The sequence below is a fragment of the Macaca fascicularis genome, chromosome 13 (assembly GCF_037993035.2).
Source record: "Macaca fascicularis isolate 582-1 chromosome 13, T2T-MFA8v1.1".
Lineage (NCBI taxonomy): Eukaryota > Metazoa > Chordata > Mammalia > Primates > Cercopithecidae > Macaca > Macaca fascicularis.
This window is the reverse complement of record NC_088387.1, coordinates 91,036,720-91,050,516: the sequence shown is the minus strand read 5'-3', so window position 1 is coordinate 91,050,516 and position 13,797 is coordinate 91,036,720. Positions and strand designations below refer to the sequence as shown.

Here is a 13,797-nt window from a genome sequence, read left to right as displayed (position 1 = left end):
CCACCATGGGCCCAGGAGCTTACTGGAATGGCAGACAAAATATCCAGGAAGACATCAGCAGCCTCCTGATCTTATGCTTTCCTAAGTTTAAACATATACGTGGGCAGCAACGACATAACTCAAACCCAACCTCCAAATCCTCCACAGAGTCTGGTCCCTGTACTGGGTAGAACCAGCAGGCCACCAACCAGACAGAACTGCGGGGTCGTCCATCAATTTTCAAGGCTAACCAGCAAGACTTGGCAGGGTGCCCCCAACATTAGAGGTGTGGGCAGGACACCCCAGCATTAGAGATGCAGGCAGGACACCCTACATTAAGGTGACGTTGGGTATCTTCTAAAGTCACTTCCTGGAGTCATTTCCCCAGGCACTTGTCTTACATTTCAAATAGGATGTGTTAGGTTCTTTCAAATTACATTTTTCCTCTTGGAAGGGAATTGCTTCCGATGGTTTAAGGACCACATTCATTAAGAAAGGGACTCAAACAGTTTGCATCTTAACTCCACAACCCTGCTGATTTCTAACTTGGAGCAGCCTAGGAATGAACAGCACAGCCTCCTGTCCTGCCAGCAAACCCTGCGGGCCCAGGAGGGAGGTGGTAGCAGGGCAGCGTGGGCTCCTGGGTAAGGCCAGAGTCAGTACCTGATAGTGGGACTTGTGGGGAGGGGGAAGGGTGGAGAGCCTGTCTCCACTTCTCGCACCACCGAGTCTGCTGTTACAGTCCCAGTTCTTCCCACTCCAGAAAGCAGTGATCCTGTGGACTGGCCCTGACTGGCCCAAGCATGGGTTAAACTTGGCCTTTCCTAGAAGAAAACCCAAAGTCCTCCAGACCCTCTGTTGGCCTTCCAGAAACAAGCTCTCTATCTCCCTTAATCCCTTTTCCAGTTCCCTTCTGTAAGTTAAAAAATAAAACTGAAAACAAGAAAAAAAAAAAAAAGCAATGCTGGTATTTTCACAGAGGGAGGGCATCTTTTCTCAGCAAGTGCACTAGTTTTTTGTCCACATGAAAACAAACATATAACATACACGTATATGTTTCATTTTCCCTGGCAAAGGAATCTCACCTGAAGTTGAGCGTGGCTCTAGCAGAAATAGCATATGCATGACAGTCAAAAGAGCAAGTTGAAGCCCACTTCCTGGCTAGGCTAGCTTGCCCAAGTCCCCATCCTGCTATACCCTCAGATTCATCACACTTCAGAAAACGAGAATAATAGTAACACTCACCTCACAAGGTCACAGTAAGGATCAAATGAGGCATTTGTGAATATAAATGCTTTGTAAGCTGTAAAACATCACACCAAGTGATGGGGAAAGAACCTACCTCTTATCTTCTTTTCCTGATTCACCCTTTAATTAGTCGAGTCTTTCAGCTAGTTCCTCTTCTGATAAAGACCACCTGCCCACCATAAGGACATTAGTCAATTCAGCACCCAGCTGGCAGCCATCAATTGGCCATCTATTAATAGCCAATTATCTGGGTGCCTTAATTAATCCACAGACCACGTGGCCTGATCTCCCTGAGATCCTGGGAAACAATGAGCTTGAAATACAGGCACCAGTTAATTTTTCAATGGCCATCAAGGAATCTGGCATCTATTATGCCTGCATGTTGCAGCTGCGAGAGATGGGCACATAAATATTGATTGGACCAGTCTCTATGGCTGGGAGGTGGGGGGTGGGAGGGACATGAATGATTACTGTTCTCTGAGGAATAAGAGAAGCTACATAAATCTTCAGCCCAGACAACTAAGGAAGAAAATCCTTATTTCCAAACCATAGTGCAAACAGAGAAAAGAGACAGCTAACCTCTTTGGAGAGAGCTTGTCAAGAGAGTGGTCCTACTAGTTCTATAGATGTTTCAGGCTCTCTCCTGGCCTAGCATGCATGCAGATCGGGTTGCAATCGCAGGATCATTAGGAAGAAGGCAGCCAGGGTGATTGTTCTCTTCATCTGGGCATTCAAATCCCAGGGCAGGGACATGGTGAGTGTGCCCTGCTCTCCTGCATTTCCTTGAAAGATCTCTGTAGTGCTTACAGTTAAGAAGACAAGTGACATGAGGCGAATTTAATTATTTTTTAAGAGCCTCATCTTGTCTCCAGGAAATGGTATGCAGAAGAGGCTCTGTACTTGAAACCAGCATTGTCCGGGATGCAGGGGATCACATGGCTCTGTATTCCCAGCGATAAGGGCTCCTGCTGATAGAAGGGCCAGAGTGGCAACCTCCTTCCTTCAGGAAAGAACTAGCTTTGTGTCCAGAGCAGTGCTCTCAGAGGAGGCTGCTCCTGACCTTGGGGCCTGCAGGGAAGTGTTGGGCTCCTACAGAACAGAGGGCAGAGGGCAGAGGGCCGGCCACCACTGGAGCCCCTGTCCCAGGACCCTGGGGCTGTAGAGCCAGGCTGGCTTTTCAGGGGACAGAGGAAGAATGTGAAAGGGAGGATGGAGCATGGACAGAACAGCAGGAGGAAAGAGGATGCGCTGGGTGGCACACACTTCCCACACCACAGAGATGTCCCCTTTTCTGTCCCTCTGTCAGCCTCTAGTGCTCATTAGGCCCTGGGATGACAGCAGCCACTGCCAAATGCAAAGACTGTCACCCCAGAAGGTCACATCAGGCCATTTATTCTGAAATACCAAAATACCAGAGCCAGCACATTGCAGGAGCTCCTGTAGAATTCCCCAGGGTACCTCTGTGTGTGTGTGCCTGTGGGTGTATATGTGTGTGTTCATGTTCTTCAGTATCCCAAAGGGGTTCTTTCTTAATCAGCTCAACATCTGAGGACTGAGACCGATTTATTTTTTGGTTAATCTAGCATTTCTGGTAAAATAATTAAAAGATAAGTAATAGGCACAGAGTATCCGCGGTATAATTATTTATAGCCGTAAGGTCTCACTTCAGAGTTATTCACAACTAACCTGAAAAGACTCAGACTGCTGGCAAGGAAGTGGGGGTCAGACAGTTCTAGAGTGGGCTGCTCCCATTTCACAGTCAAGGAGACTGAGCCAGGAAGAGAGGAATCTCAGTCATCCCTGGCGCTGCCACTGGCCACACCAGCTGCCATGTCTATCAGAAAACTCAGAGAGTAAAACACACTTGATCTTGACAAGATGGGAGCTACCAAGAGAAGGTGGGACTCTCTCTATCTCCTGCCGCTTGCATGCAGCATGAGTCTCTGAGGACCCTGCGAGGAAAAAGGCTCACACCCAGCCCAGGATAAACGCAGGCAAGTGGCAGGGGTCTGCAGCCAGTGGTAGAGGGCACGGGCACGTCCAGACTCCCTTCCCCAAACAGATGGTGAGTCTACGATTCTGGGTCTCTGGGGTAGAATGTTCAAAAGCCATGGCAGGGTTCACAGACTCCCCCAGGAGAGGAGCTGGGGATCTGGCCCTGCTTTCCAATTCAGATTATTTTCCAAAAAATGCACTGGGGACTTTGGGATGCTATAGAAGAGTGACAATACTGCAAACATTAGAAATGAAACAAGGGCTCAAGCAATGAAGGTCTTCAAAAATTGGTTCCTGGGTCTCAAGGCCACTTTAGAAAGTTGGGATGGGGAGGCATGGTGAAGGATATAGGCGCAGGAGGCAAAATCAGAGGGCATGAAAACCGGGCTGTGCAGGAATACTGGGCTTCAGGCATCAGCCCACAGCAGCCTTATTCTGTCCCTGTTTAGTTTATAAATGACCTCTGATGAGTGGAAATTAGCGCTTTTAAATGATACATCCAGATGGGCAGCCCTGAAAAAGGTTAGTCTCTGGACAGATTGGGGAGGCTTGTGACAGGGCCGTTAATGGATCTTCCCTTCCTGCTTCACCCCTCTGTCTTCTCTGATTTGAGTAGATATCATTCTGTACCTCTGGGGAAGTTTGAGACAGGAATTCCTGGTATTTCTTTCCAAAAACATCAGGTCACTTTGGGAAACAAAGGTTAGGGAGACATAGAGCTCCCCAGTCTGACTAAAAGAGATTACCCTAGAACAGACATCTGTGGGTCCCTGGGATAGGGCCTCCTGCAGGGACCTGGGGGAGAGAGTGGGCTAGGAGAGTGAAAGGGAGCTGGGACATGGCACAGCCACCGCTGACTCAGTGCTGACAACCAGAGGCCTGGACTCTGCACAAGCCCCTGGGCCTTGGGACAACCCAGAATAAGGCCAAAAATGACCCAGGGTGAATTTCACACCAGACCCATGGGATAGAGGCTCAGTGTTTTTGTTTTTGTTTTAGAAAAAGCTTCTTGACATCTAGAAAGTGACCACATACAATTTCTTGACAACCTGGGATTCCAACCTGCTATCTCCATGTTTCTCAGTCACTCACAAGAGCCTCTGCAGGAGCCAGCTGTGTAACACCACCCAGATACCTGCTCCAGCAAACTGCCTTAGAATGGAAGAAAGCACAGCGCCTTGTACAGGCACCTGCACAACAACTGAAAGGATGAGCATGCATCTAATCACGGGCTACTTCTGGTCATGCCAGAGTCACACCAAAACTGCCTTTGCAAAAATTATAACAATGAGAAAATTAGGACAGCGAAAGAGAGCTGACCTAACCGACTCCATCTTGCTTCTAACTTCCAAGCTGTCTTTGTTCAATCCTGGTTGTAGGCTGCACTAACTTTGGGAAGAACACTGAAACAAAAATGAAAACAGCCCTTTGCCAAAATAAACCCCCATCCTGCCTGGGGGCCAGACTGCCTTTGCAGGACTAACAAATTAGCCACAAGATTAGAAATGATGGTTTAGGAGTCATGCAGCTGGAGGCCACAAAATTCTAAACCTCCCCAGTTGCTCCTAGGGATAACATCACTATTGCGAAACCTAAGATTGGTGCTTGAGATATTTTTCAGATCCTACACTGGATGGATCAAGCTAGCGCCACCCTGGCCCATCTGGTCTTGTGGCCCCCACCCAGGAACTGACTCAGAAGAAGAGGATGGCTTTGACTCCCTATGATTTCATCTCCAACCCTACCAATCAATACTTCCCACTCTCTGGCCCCAAATTATCCTTAAAAAAAAAAAAAAAAAAAAGTCTGAATTTTCGGGGAGACTGATTTGAGTAATAATAAAACTCCAGTCTTCCATTCAGCCGCTCTGCGTGAATTAAACTCTTTATTGCAATTCCCCTGTCTTGATACATTGGCTCTGTCTAGGAAGTGGGCAACAAGAACCCATTGGATGGTTACAAAATTCCCTGGACAGAGTCCAATATGCACATACCGAGCATCAGTAGATTAATAAGGTCTCTCTCTAAAATTCATGACTTTTTTTAATGGGAGAAATTATCTACTAAATGAGGAATAACAGTGTCATATACTTAAGGCATTGGTGGGATGCAAATGTTACAGAAAGACAAGCTGTTTTTTAATGGTGTTTGTTATATTTCTAGTACAGCACCAATACACTTACATGGGCCAGAGGCATTTTATTCAAAGCCTTTACATTTCCAATACCTTCCTCGAAAATTACCCTCAGGCCTACAATTCTTTTGCTTTTACTAAGCCCTAAGCACCTATATTTAGTTTCTTGGAAATAAGAGACAAATTTGCTGATATTTTTAAAATTTTAGTCAGTTATTGTATGATTCTCCAAATGGCAAATGAATGATAGAGGGCGAAGAAATTAAAACATTTTTCAGCTACTTTTAAGTGGCATACTATTTACCATTCAAATACAGTCTGAATTAAAACACTGAATTTGTTACATGATTTTTCAGTTAGAAATTAGAGCTTTGCTGGATAATTGGGGGGGGGGGAGGCAGTAAAAGAATGAAATTAACATTAAAAAGTCAAATTTAAAGAACTCTTTACTTGAGCTATTAATAGAAAGAACGAGCCCTTCTTGAAACTAAGAAAAAAATCTAATAAATTTCCTTAAACCAGGAGTGTAGCATGCCTTCTTCACTTCCCCTGCACTGGGGCCCAGCAACCAGAGATTTCATTTCATCCTGCCCACTTTGGAGATCCTGTCATTAGGTGAATGGAGACATTTCCTAAGACCATGAGGAAAAGAGAACAATGGCCTGATGGCCCAGAACCAGAACTTGCTTCTCTGAAGGCAATCTGCTCCACAGAATCTAAGGGTCGGGTGGTCCCCAGGCCAGGAGCCCTTAATACAGCTCTCTCCCATCTCTACACCTTTCCAGATTTCTCTGAGTATATTCAAGGGAAGGGAGCCCACTCCTGTGCTTTGGAAGAAAAGCTGACTCCCTCACCCACGCTGGGAGGATGCCTAGAGGCCTGAGCAGGAAGAAAACCTCTCCAAGGCTTCAGCATGTCCAAGGCAAAGACCTGTCCCCATGATTACACGCTAGGAAAACCTAGAGCACGGAACTCGCTCAGAAACCATTTTTTTCCCCTGTGATGGATAGAAGTCCCATCCGAATTCCTACTGTTGAAGAAACAATCTCCGCACTGGCAAATGCCTCCTAAACCTACGCCTCTGCAACCCCCCATCACAGGGACTCTCCTCATCAGGGTGTGCTCCCTCCAGTGAGGGGAGCTTCCTGTGCCCCACATGGTGCCTTCCAAGGGCAGGGGTGATGTCCCTCTGCAGTAACTCCTGCCTTAGAACCTCCCTTACACAACCCTGTTGGAGCTCTCTAAGGGTGAGGATCTAGGGATGAGCCATGGGAGCTCTGGGAAGTGGGTGGGGGAGTTCCTGCTGTCAATTCAGGCAGTCTCTGGGTTTACCGGCATGGAAAAAGCAAGCAGTGGGCAGTTTCAGGAGGGATCCCATTCCATTCTTGTCCTGATGCTGCCACTTGGACAGCCTGGTTAGCTTGGGCCAAATTTTTCACCTCCTTAATGTCATCTGCATAAAAGTACTCTCTTGTCTCCCTTGTGTAGTTGTTGTGAGTATTAAATGAATTAATATATGTAAATGGAGTCTGTGACTTTGTAAAGAGAAATGCTCAGGGCTGTTATTTAATATGCGCACATAGGCTCACATGGGTTAGGTTCATGAGCACACTCAAGAAGAAAATCATTTGACTATATTTACATGGAGCCAACCAACCACAGTCAACAGACTTGGTATTCTTCATCTAGCTTCCAAATGCCAACTATCAATAGGCTGCTTCAGAATCACATGCAGCCCTGCTAAAAACGGTAATTCTAGAACCTTCTCCCAAACTCAGAGAGTCATAATCTCTGTAGTAAGCCCAAAAATATGTATGTTAATGGAGCTCTCCAGGTGATTCTGACATGCAGTCGGGTTTTGGTACCACTGTGCTCCTTTGGACATGTCATACACCATTTCCTGTCTACATCAGTCACAGGAAATAAAACTGTTCTGGCGTTACCTAAGGAGTCTCTGTCTTTCTTCCTGTCTTCTCAGGTACATACACACTATAAGATACAGAGTGACGTTCATCCACCAGACACAAAATACATCCACAAATATGCACAATACATATATGTAGACACACAAAGCCACACATACAGGGGGAAAACAGGAAAGAGAAAAACACTAACAACAACAATAAAAGAAGGCACCTGATAGTAAAAGGTGTCAAGATTTTCTAAGTCTATAAAAATTCATGGTTATAGAAGGATACAGAAAATGAGGAAAAGAAGGAATAAGATGTTAAGAAAAAGGGCAACTGGTTCAAAACTAGAGAACCTCCTCTTTTGTGACTGCACAGTATGATGTCCTGAATCCTGCTACTAAACCACTCTCCACCTCAAAGTACCACTCATTTGTTTGTAATTCTGCCTCGTCCAGGAACTTAAGTGGCCCCCTATCTCCACGTCAAAGGACAGGGACACAGCGTGCTCAGCATAGCAGCCCCCAAACCCAGCACAGAGCCTGGCATACAGCTGCCTGTGATAAATGTGTGCTGAGCACACGCCAGGATAAGAAGAGGCAGGAGAGGAGGAGGGACAAAGAGTGCACAAAGAAGGAAACAGATCTCTCATCCCAGATCCCTGGTGTAAACTAAGAATAAGCAAGCTTAAGGTAATGAGGGTCAAAGCAAAACAGAGAAAGTTCATGTCTCTGCAGGCATCATTAACTACATCACAGGGAGCAGAACCACCTAGGGAAAAAGAAGAAAAGCTCTCCAGATCTATGGTCAGGGACTGAGTGAGAAAAGTGATCTGGTGCTATAAAGGCAATTTGAAGTCATCGATCTGGCCTCGCCACCTCACTGCCTGACCCTCTCCAGGGGTCCTCACACCCACAAGATCCTACCCCACCCAGCCCCTACACACCTCCCTAGACTTTATCCCTCCAACCTCCACACACTTGGTGCTCAAATTATGCCACACTCATACAACGTGCTGTGTCATTCCTCTGAGCCTGTTTCGTGCAGTTAACCTCTACCTGGAATGCCCTTTCTATCTACTGACAAACCTGTTTATCCTTCTCAACTCAGCTCTGCTATGTCCTCCTCCAAGGAGCCCTCAGGCTCCCATGACACCCAGTGCACTGAACCATCTTAGCCCTGTGCACACCTCTCATCCTGGTGCAATGAACTCCTCTCCCTCTGGAGAATAAATTCTCTCTCTCTCTACCCATAGCAACTAACACACTGCCTGAGCACACAATAGGTGCTAAATAAATGCTTGTTGAAATCGACTGAGCATTGGCAAGATTCCAGAACATAAGTGCTAAAAGACTTTGTTAAAAAGGGGAAACCGAGAGGCAACTTGATATACTGGAAACCCTGAGCGTGGAGGTCAGCGTTTAAACCAGTAGAACGACTTAAGGTAAGTGACTTAAAGACCCTGAACCTGTTTTCCTGATCTATGAAACAAGCATATTACCACCCGATTCCTACAACTACTTATGAGGAAGGCACCTACTATGCACCTGGCACACAGTAGGTGCTCTGTACTATACTTAACTAGTGAGACTCCACCTCCCGCCCACATCTTCCTGTTTTTCAGTCTCCCATTTCCGACCGTAAGCTCCTCCAAGGCTTTTGCCCAGACCCCTAGACGACTGTACTGGACCCAGTTTATAAAGATATCCTGGCTGGCCAGGAAATCCCCCTTCGGTGTCCCCAGGCCAAATCTGTGAAGAGAAAACTGAAGGCTCCCATGTCACGAAAAACTATGATCAAATAAATTACTATGCCTTTCCGCCTATTGATCTGCCTTTTGTCAACTGATTTCCAGTGAATCTTCAGAGAGCCGTGGGGAAGTTTTTCTTCTGCCCCTACGGGGCTCTGAATCCGAAGGTAAGAGTGAACCTATAGGGGGAACCTTCTGGCTCCCTCACAGGAACTGATTGGGCAGGAGTTGGAAAACCCATTTGGATTGCCATTTCCTCAACTCCCCGCCAATACTAAGGCGTCTGTTTTTACAGGCTCTTTCGTGGTGCTCTGGGCACATTCAACTTCCACTGCCGCTGAGACGGTCGAAACAGTTAGAGAACAGGGGTGGCAGCCGCCCGGGAGGCTGCAAGGCGCTCGCCCGCAACGCACAGGCGCGCGCGGCGCACCCGGCCTCCGGCCTCCCCAGGTCGGGCCTGGCAGCTGCGGGAAGGAGGTCAGCGCAGCCGCCACACTTCGCCCGGGCGCTAGCACCGGCCGGCCGTGCCGCCTGACCCAACCGCCGGCGACTCTCTGGCAGCGCCCAGAGACCGCCAGCCCCTGGGCCGCCAGTCGGCAGCGCCCTCTCCGCCCCGGGACCCTCGCGCGCAGCTCAAGTTGGGAGCTCCGCTCCGCAGGCGAGCGCGCGCCCACCACCCACACCCCACTGCCACTTACGCACACCGCGGGTCCGGAGATGCCCCCGAGCGTTTTAAAATCCAGAGACATCACATGGTAGTCACATCCGGCGGCTGTTACCTGCTCTCAGCACCCAGACCCTCGCCCTGGTTTCCCGGGAGCCCGGAAACCCTGCACGCGGGCTCCGCGCCAAAGAGCCGCCAAGCCGCCTACCTTGGGGGTCTGCACTTCAGGTCCCGTCGGCACCTCCAACTTCCTCTTGGTTACCCAGAAGAACAGCAGCACCGTGATCCAGAGCACCCCGAAGACTGGCAGAACCAGGCGACGAGTCAGGCGCCGCATGGTCCCCTTTGCCGCTTCCTCTCCGCGGCGCTACGTCCCTGGGGCACCCCCCGGCGGTCAGGGTTGGCGGGGCAGGAGTCCTGGCGAGCGCCTCGCTCTGGGGAGCGCCAGACCTAGGATCCGGGTGGAGGGGCGGCGGGATCCTGCAAGGCGCCCTTCCCACTTTGACTAGAAGCTAGCCTGGGTGGGGGGCGCGGGGAGACCCGAAACGTGGCAGGGAAGGACCGAGGGCAGCCAAGCTGGACACCCGCTCCAGCGCGAGAAGCGCGGTGGCTGCCGAGATGTTCCCCACGCCGCCACCGCGGCTGCTGCCGCTGCCGCCGATAGGGAAACTGACTCGAGCAGCGAGAAGGAGGAATCCGAGGCTGTGCCAAGCACCCCGGGAGGAGCACGAGGGCGGAGGGAGTGAGCTGGGAGGGCGGGCCCGACAGACAGGCCGACTCGGAGCGAGCCCAGGTGGGAGTGAGCGGGGCTCTGAGAGGGGGCGCTACCGCCGCCCGGCGACCGAAGCGCTCGGTGCTGTTGCGGGACCGCCCGCGCCGAGCCCTGGGTGCAGCTCCCAGACCATCGTGGGTTGGGGCAAGGCGTGGGGGGAGCGGTGCACTTGGGATGCCCGCCACCCCCAGCTGCCAGCTGGGACCCAAGAGCCGGCTCGCGCCAGGCGGCGCTGTGCCTGGGAGGACTTTCCCGCTCATCGCGGGGGCTGCACGTGGCGCTCAAGCCGAGGTCCCACCCTCAAGGTACTTGTCCTACCACAGCCAGCGCTGGGATCCCAGGGTGCCGTCAGTGCTGCTGCCCCAACCCCGCGGTTCATCTGCCTGGCCACTGAGGGCCAAGGCCGCGTTCAGCCAACCCTGCAGGGTGTTTCTATGCCTGCCTGCAGGTGCCTGGTAACTTTTACTGCTTAATGGAAGGAAAGCTGAGCTGGTCTAAATTTAACTTTAAAGATATCCTTTAAAAAATTAAGGCGCAATTATCTCCCATGAAGGTTTTCTCTCCCTGTAAGCATCAGGGCTTTGTGCTTGCAAAAAAAGAGGTCCAAAGTTGGAGCAACCACTTGGGATTCTTGGAAAGTGACCCTGGGCAGGGGGATACTGGGTGCACAGGGTGATCTTTCAAAAGCCCCTCTTCCCAAGGTCCTTTGGGAAGTGCATCCCCCTCCCACTTGCAGATTAAAACCGCTTGGATCTAGAAGCAAAGCAAATTCTGACTCCAGTTCCCATGTAGGCTCAAGTAGGCTGGAATCATGGCCAGGTCATTGACCAGAGAGTACTGACCTAGCTGTCACACTCACTGTGTGAGTCTTGGGTGAGTCATTTACCTTCCCCCAGCCTTCGATTCCTCATCTGTAAAATGGAGAGAAAATACCTCCTCTGACAAGCAAATGAGTAGTGGTGAAAGCTGAATGCAAGGTGCTGGTGTGATCTGAGCACTCAAAGGGAGAAAACCTTGCTCTGTCTAGGGAGCAGAGGCAGCAGGAACCATGCCATTTTTGTTGGAGGGTTGCTTGCTTCATCCAGTTTCTTGGGGAGGTGAAAATGATACACCCACTGTGGCAGCCATCATCCTCCCTGCCCCTGTCTCCCCACAGAGCTCCGTGTAGAGGAAGCTCCCATACCTCTGTGCAGGTGAGACAGCTGTAAATCAGGGCTCCGGAATTCCTTCTCCAATAAGATGTCTCCCCAAAGACATGTACTGAGAAATGGAGGCATCTACTCAAAGCCTCCTGTTTTGGGTACCTTATCTTTCAGCCACAGGGAAGTCCTGCCTCACAACCCCAGAGAGTTCTTGACTGAGCTGTAGATAAGAAGTTTGGGGTTGAGAACTGCAGTTGAAATTAAACAGCCCAGAAAAGGTGAGCACTGTTGCCAGCCCTTTCAAGATTTACCTGCGCTCTAAGACCATCACACAGAACCCCGGGGTTGATCTAGCATTTGCCTTTATCAGAACTCTGCACACTGAAAGATGGGAGCAGGCTCCCCAGCCAACGCTTTGGCCCAGTAAAGGGCCCAGGTAAATGACCATCATGGGAGGAGTAGGGGGAGCAGCAAGAGAACTCACCTCTGCAGCATCCCAAGCACCTTGGACCTCTTTCAGGAGCCTCACCCTGGAGCTGCAGGTTCGGGCCTACAAAGCGTTTTGCTGCAGGCTCTGCAGGGGACCCCCCAGGCAAGCTGCTGAGCTGCTGTTGGCTCCAGACAGAAGCTGCAGCACAGGAGTCCATTGCTCAGTGCTTTGTAATACCGCTTCTGAGTAACAGATGGCAGACAGTTACACAAGAACACCGCCAAGCTTTTGAGATGGTGCAGCACCAACACACTGCTGAGATGCTGAGGTGCCTCATTCTGACTGTTTGGCATATGGGGAAACTGAGGCCATGGGGTGAAGGCAGCTCCATGCAGGGCCTGCAATGTCTCAGAGAGTGGAAATTTCCTTCCAGGAATGACTTTCTTCTCAAATCGTTATTTTGTCCTCTACTCAAGTGAGGAAGACTTCCTGGGCCTATGGAAGCTGTCAAGGGAATCCAGTTTTGCTAGGTGTCATTAGCTGATCCAGCCTGAGATCGTATCAGTTTAGGTTGTCAAACCAGTAAATGTCATTAGGATTGAAGTAGATTTCAAGTGGGACTTCAAACATCTGGAAGTGAAGTGAGTGTCCATGTGTGGGGCCCAGTTCTGTAGGTCTCTCCAGGCACCCAGTCTATCCAGAGGTCCCCCATGCTCAGGAATAGATTTGAAACTCTTTAATAACCAGCTTTAAGCCCGGGCAACATAGCGAGACCTTGCCTCTAAAAACAACAACAACAAATAGCCAGGCGAAGTGGCATGTGTCTGTAGTCCCAGCCACTTGGGAGGCTAAGATAGGAGGATTACTTGAGCCCAGGATTTTGAGGCTGCAGTGAGCTATGATCTCACCACTGCACTCCAGCCTGGGTGATGGAGCGAGACCCTGTCTCAAAAAATGAATAAATAAAATAACAAGCTTAAGTAATGCAGAGTATGGCTGATCCCAGCAGGGGATTAGCTATCATTGGCGATTAATCCAAGTTACTTTTTTCTTATCACAGCCAATATGGAGAAGAAAAGCTCCTAGCAAAAGATTTAACATGGCAGGAAATGAAAAAAAATAAATACACTCTGAACTAGGACTCTCCTGGTGCCCTAAAACAGAGCTACCTCCTCAGTCTTGATATTGTGGAGCCAAGCTCCACATTTCTCTGGGTCTGTGGTTTCCCATCTGCAATGTCATGTTCTCTCAAAGACCCTCCCAGCTGACGCATTTAGGGTTCTGACCTTTCTTGTCTTGGATCAGGACCTTCTTTATCACTCCTGTTGTTGGCGAGTTCTGTGTAAGCTGTTCTCTCCTCACAGCCGAAGACATTAGAGAGCAAATTGGGTGCTGGAGCAGATGTGAGTCATTCATGTTAGTATAAAAACTATGGAATGAAACCCATTACAGCCCGGAAAGCAGTGTAAAGCAGCATATGGAGCAAATGCAAGCTGGAAGCAGGAGGAAGCTGTGAAGTCCGATGCATATGCTCTGCGGCGGCTTTTGCTGTGGATTCTCACACTTCGCTTCTCATTTCCTGTAGCCGTCTCCCCGTCATTCTCGCTCAGCCCGCTGCAGAGGTTGCAGCCTTTGTTCCTTTTGCATCAGATTCTCCAAGTCCCTCCTCTCTGCCCACTGAGTGACTTCAGGGAGGCTGTGTGTGCGCTAGTGACTGTGTGTTTGCGTCTTGCCATCTGCACACTTATTAGACCTGTCACAACCAGCGAGACACCCT

General features: G+C 49.7%; 1 protein-coding gene across 11 annotated transcripts in view; it reads right to left on the bottom strand.

The window, feature by feature from the left end:
• GALNT14 (polypeptide N-acetylgalactosaminyltransferase 14) overlaps positions 1 to 13,797 on the bottom strand; it is a 258,864-nt gene that overhangs the window by 216,597 nt on the left and 28,470 nt on the right. For 9 of the 11 annotated variants that reach the window (XR_012422513.1, XR_012422514.1, XR_012422515.1 and 6 more), the window contains exon 1: positions 9,885 to 10,347. The exons of 1 other annotated variant lie outside the window; for it this stretch is intronic. Coding sequence is in view for 5 of the 10 variants with exons in the window: in XM_005576193.4 (XP_005576250.1) it covers positions 9,885 to 10,013 (129 nt within the window). In the remaining 5 variants the exon portion in view is untranslated. Of the gene's footprint in view, positions 1 to 9,710; positions 9,776 to 9,884; positions 10,348 to 13,797 lie in introns of those variants that run through there. One more of the 11 variants, XM_065527217.2, reaches the window with a different exon arrangement.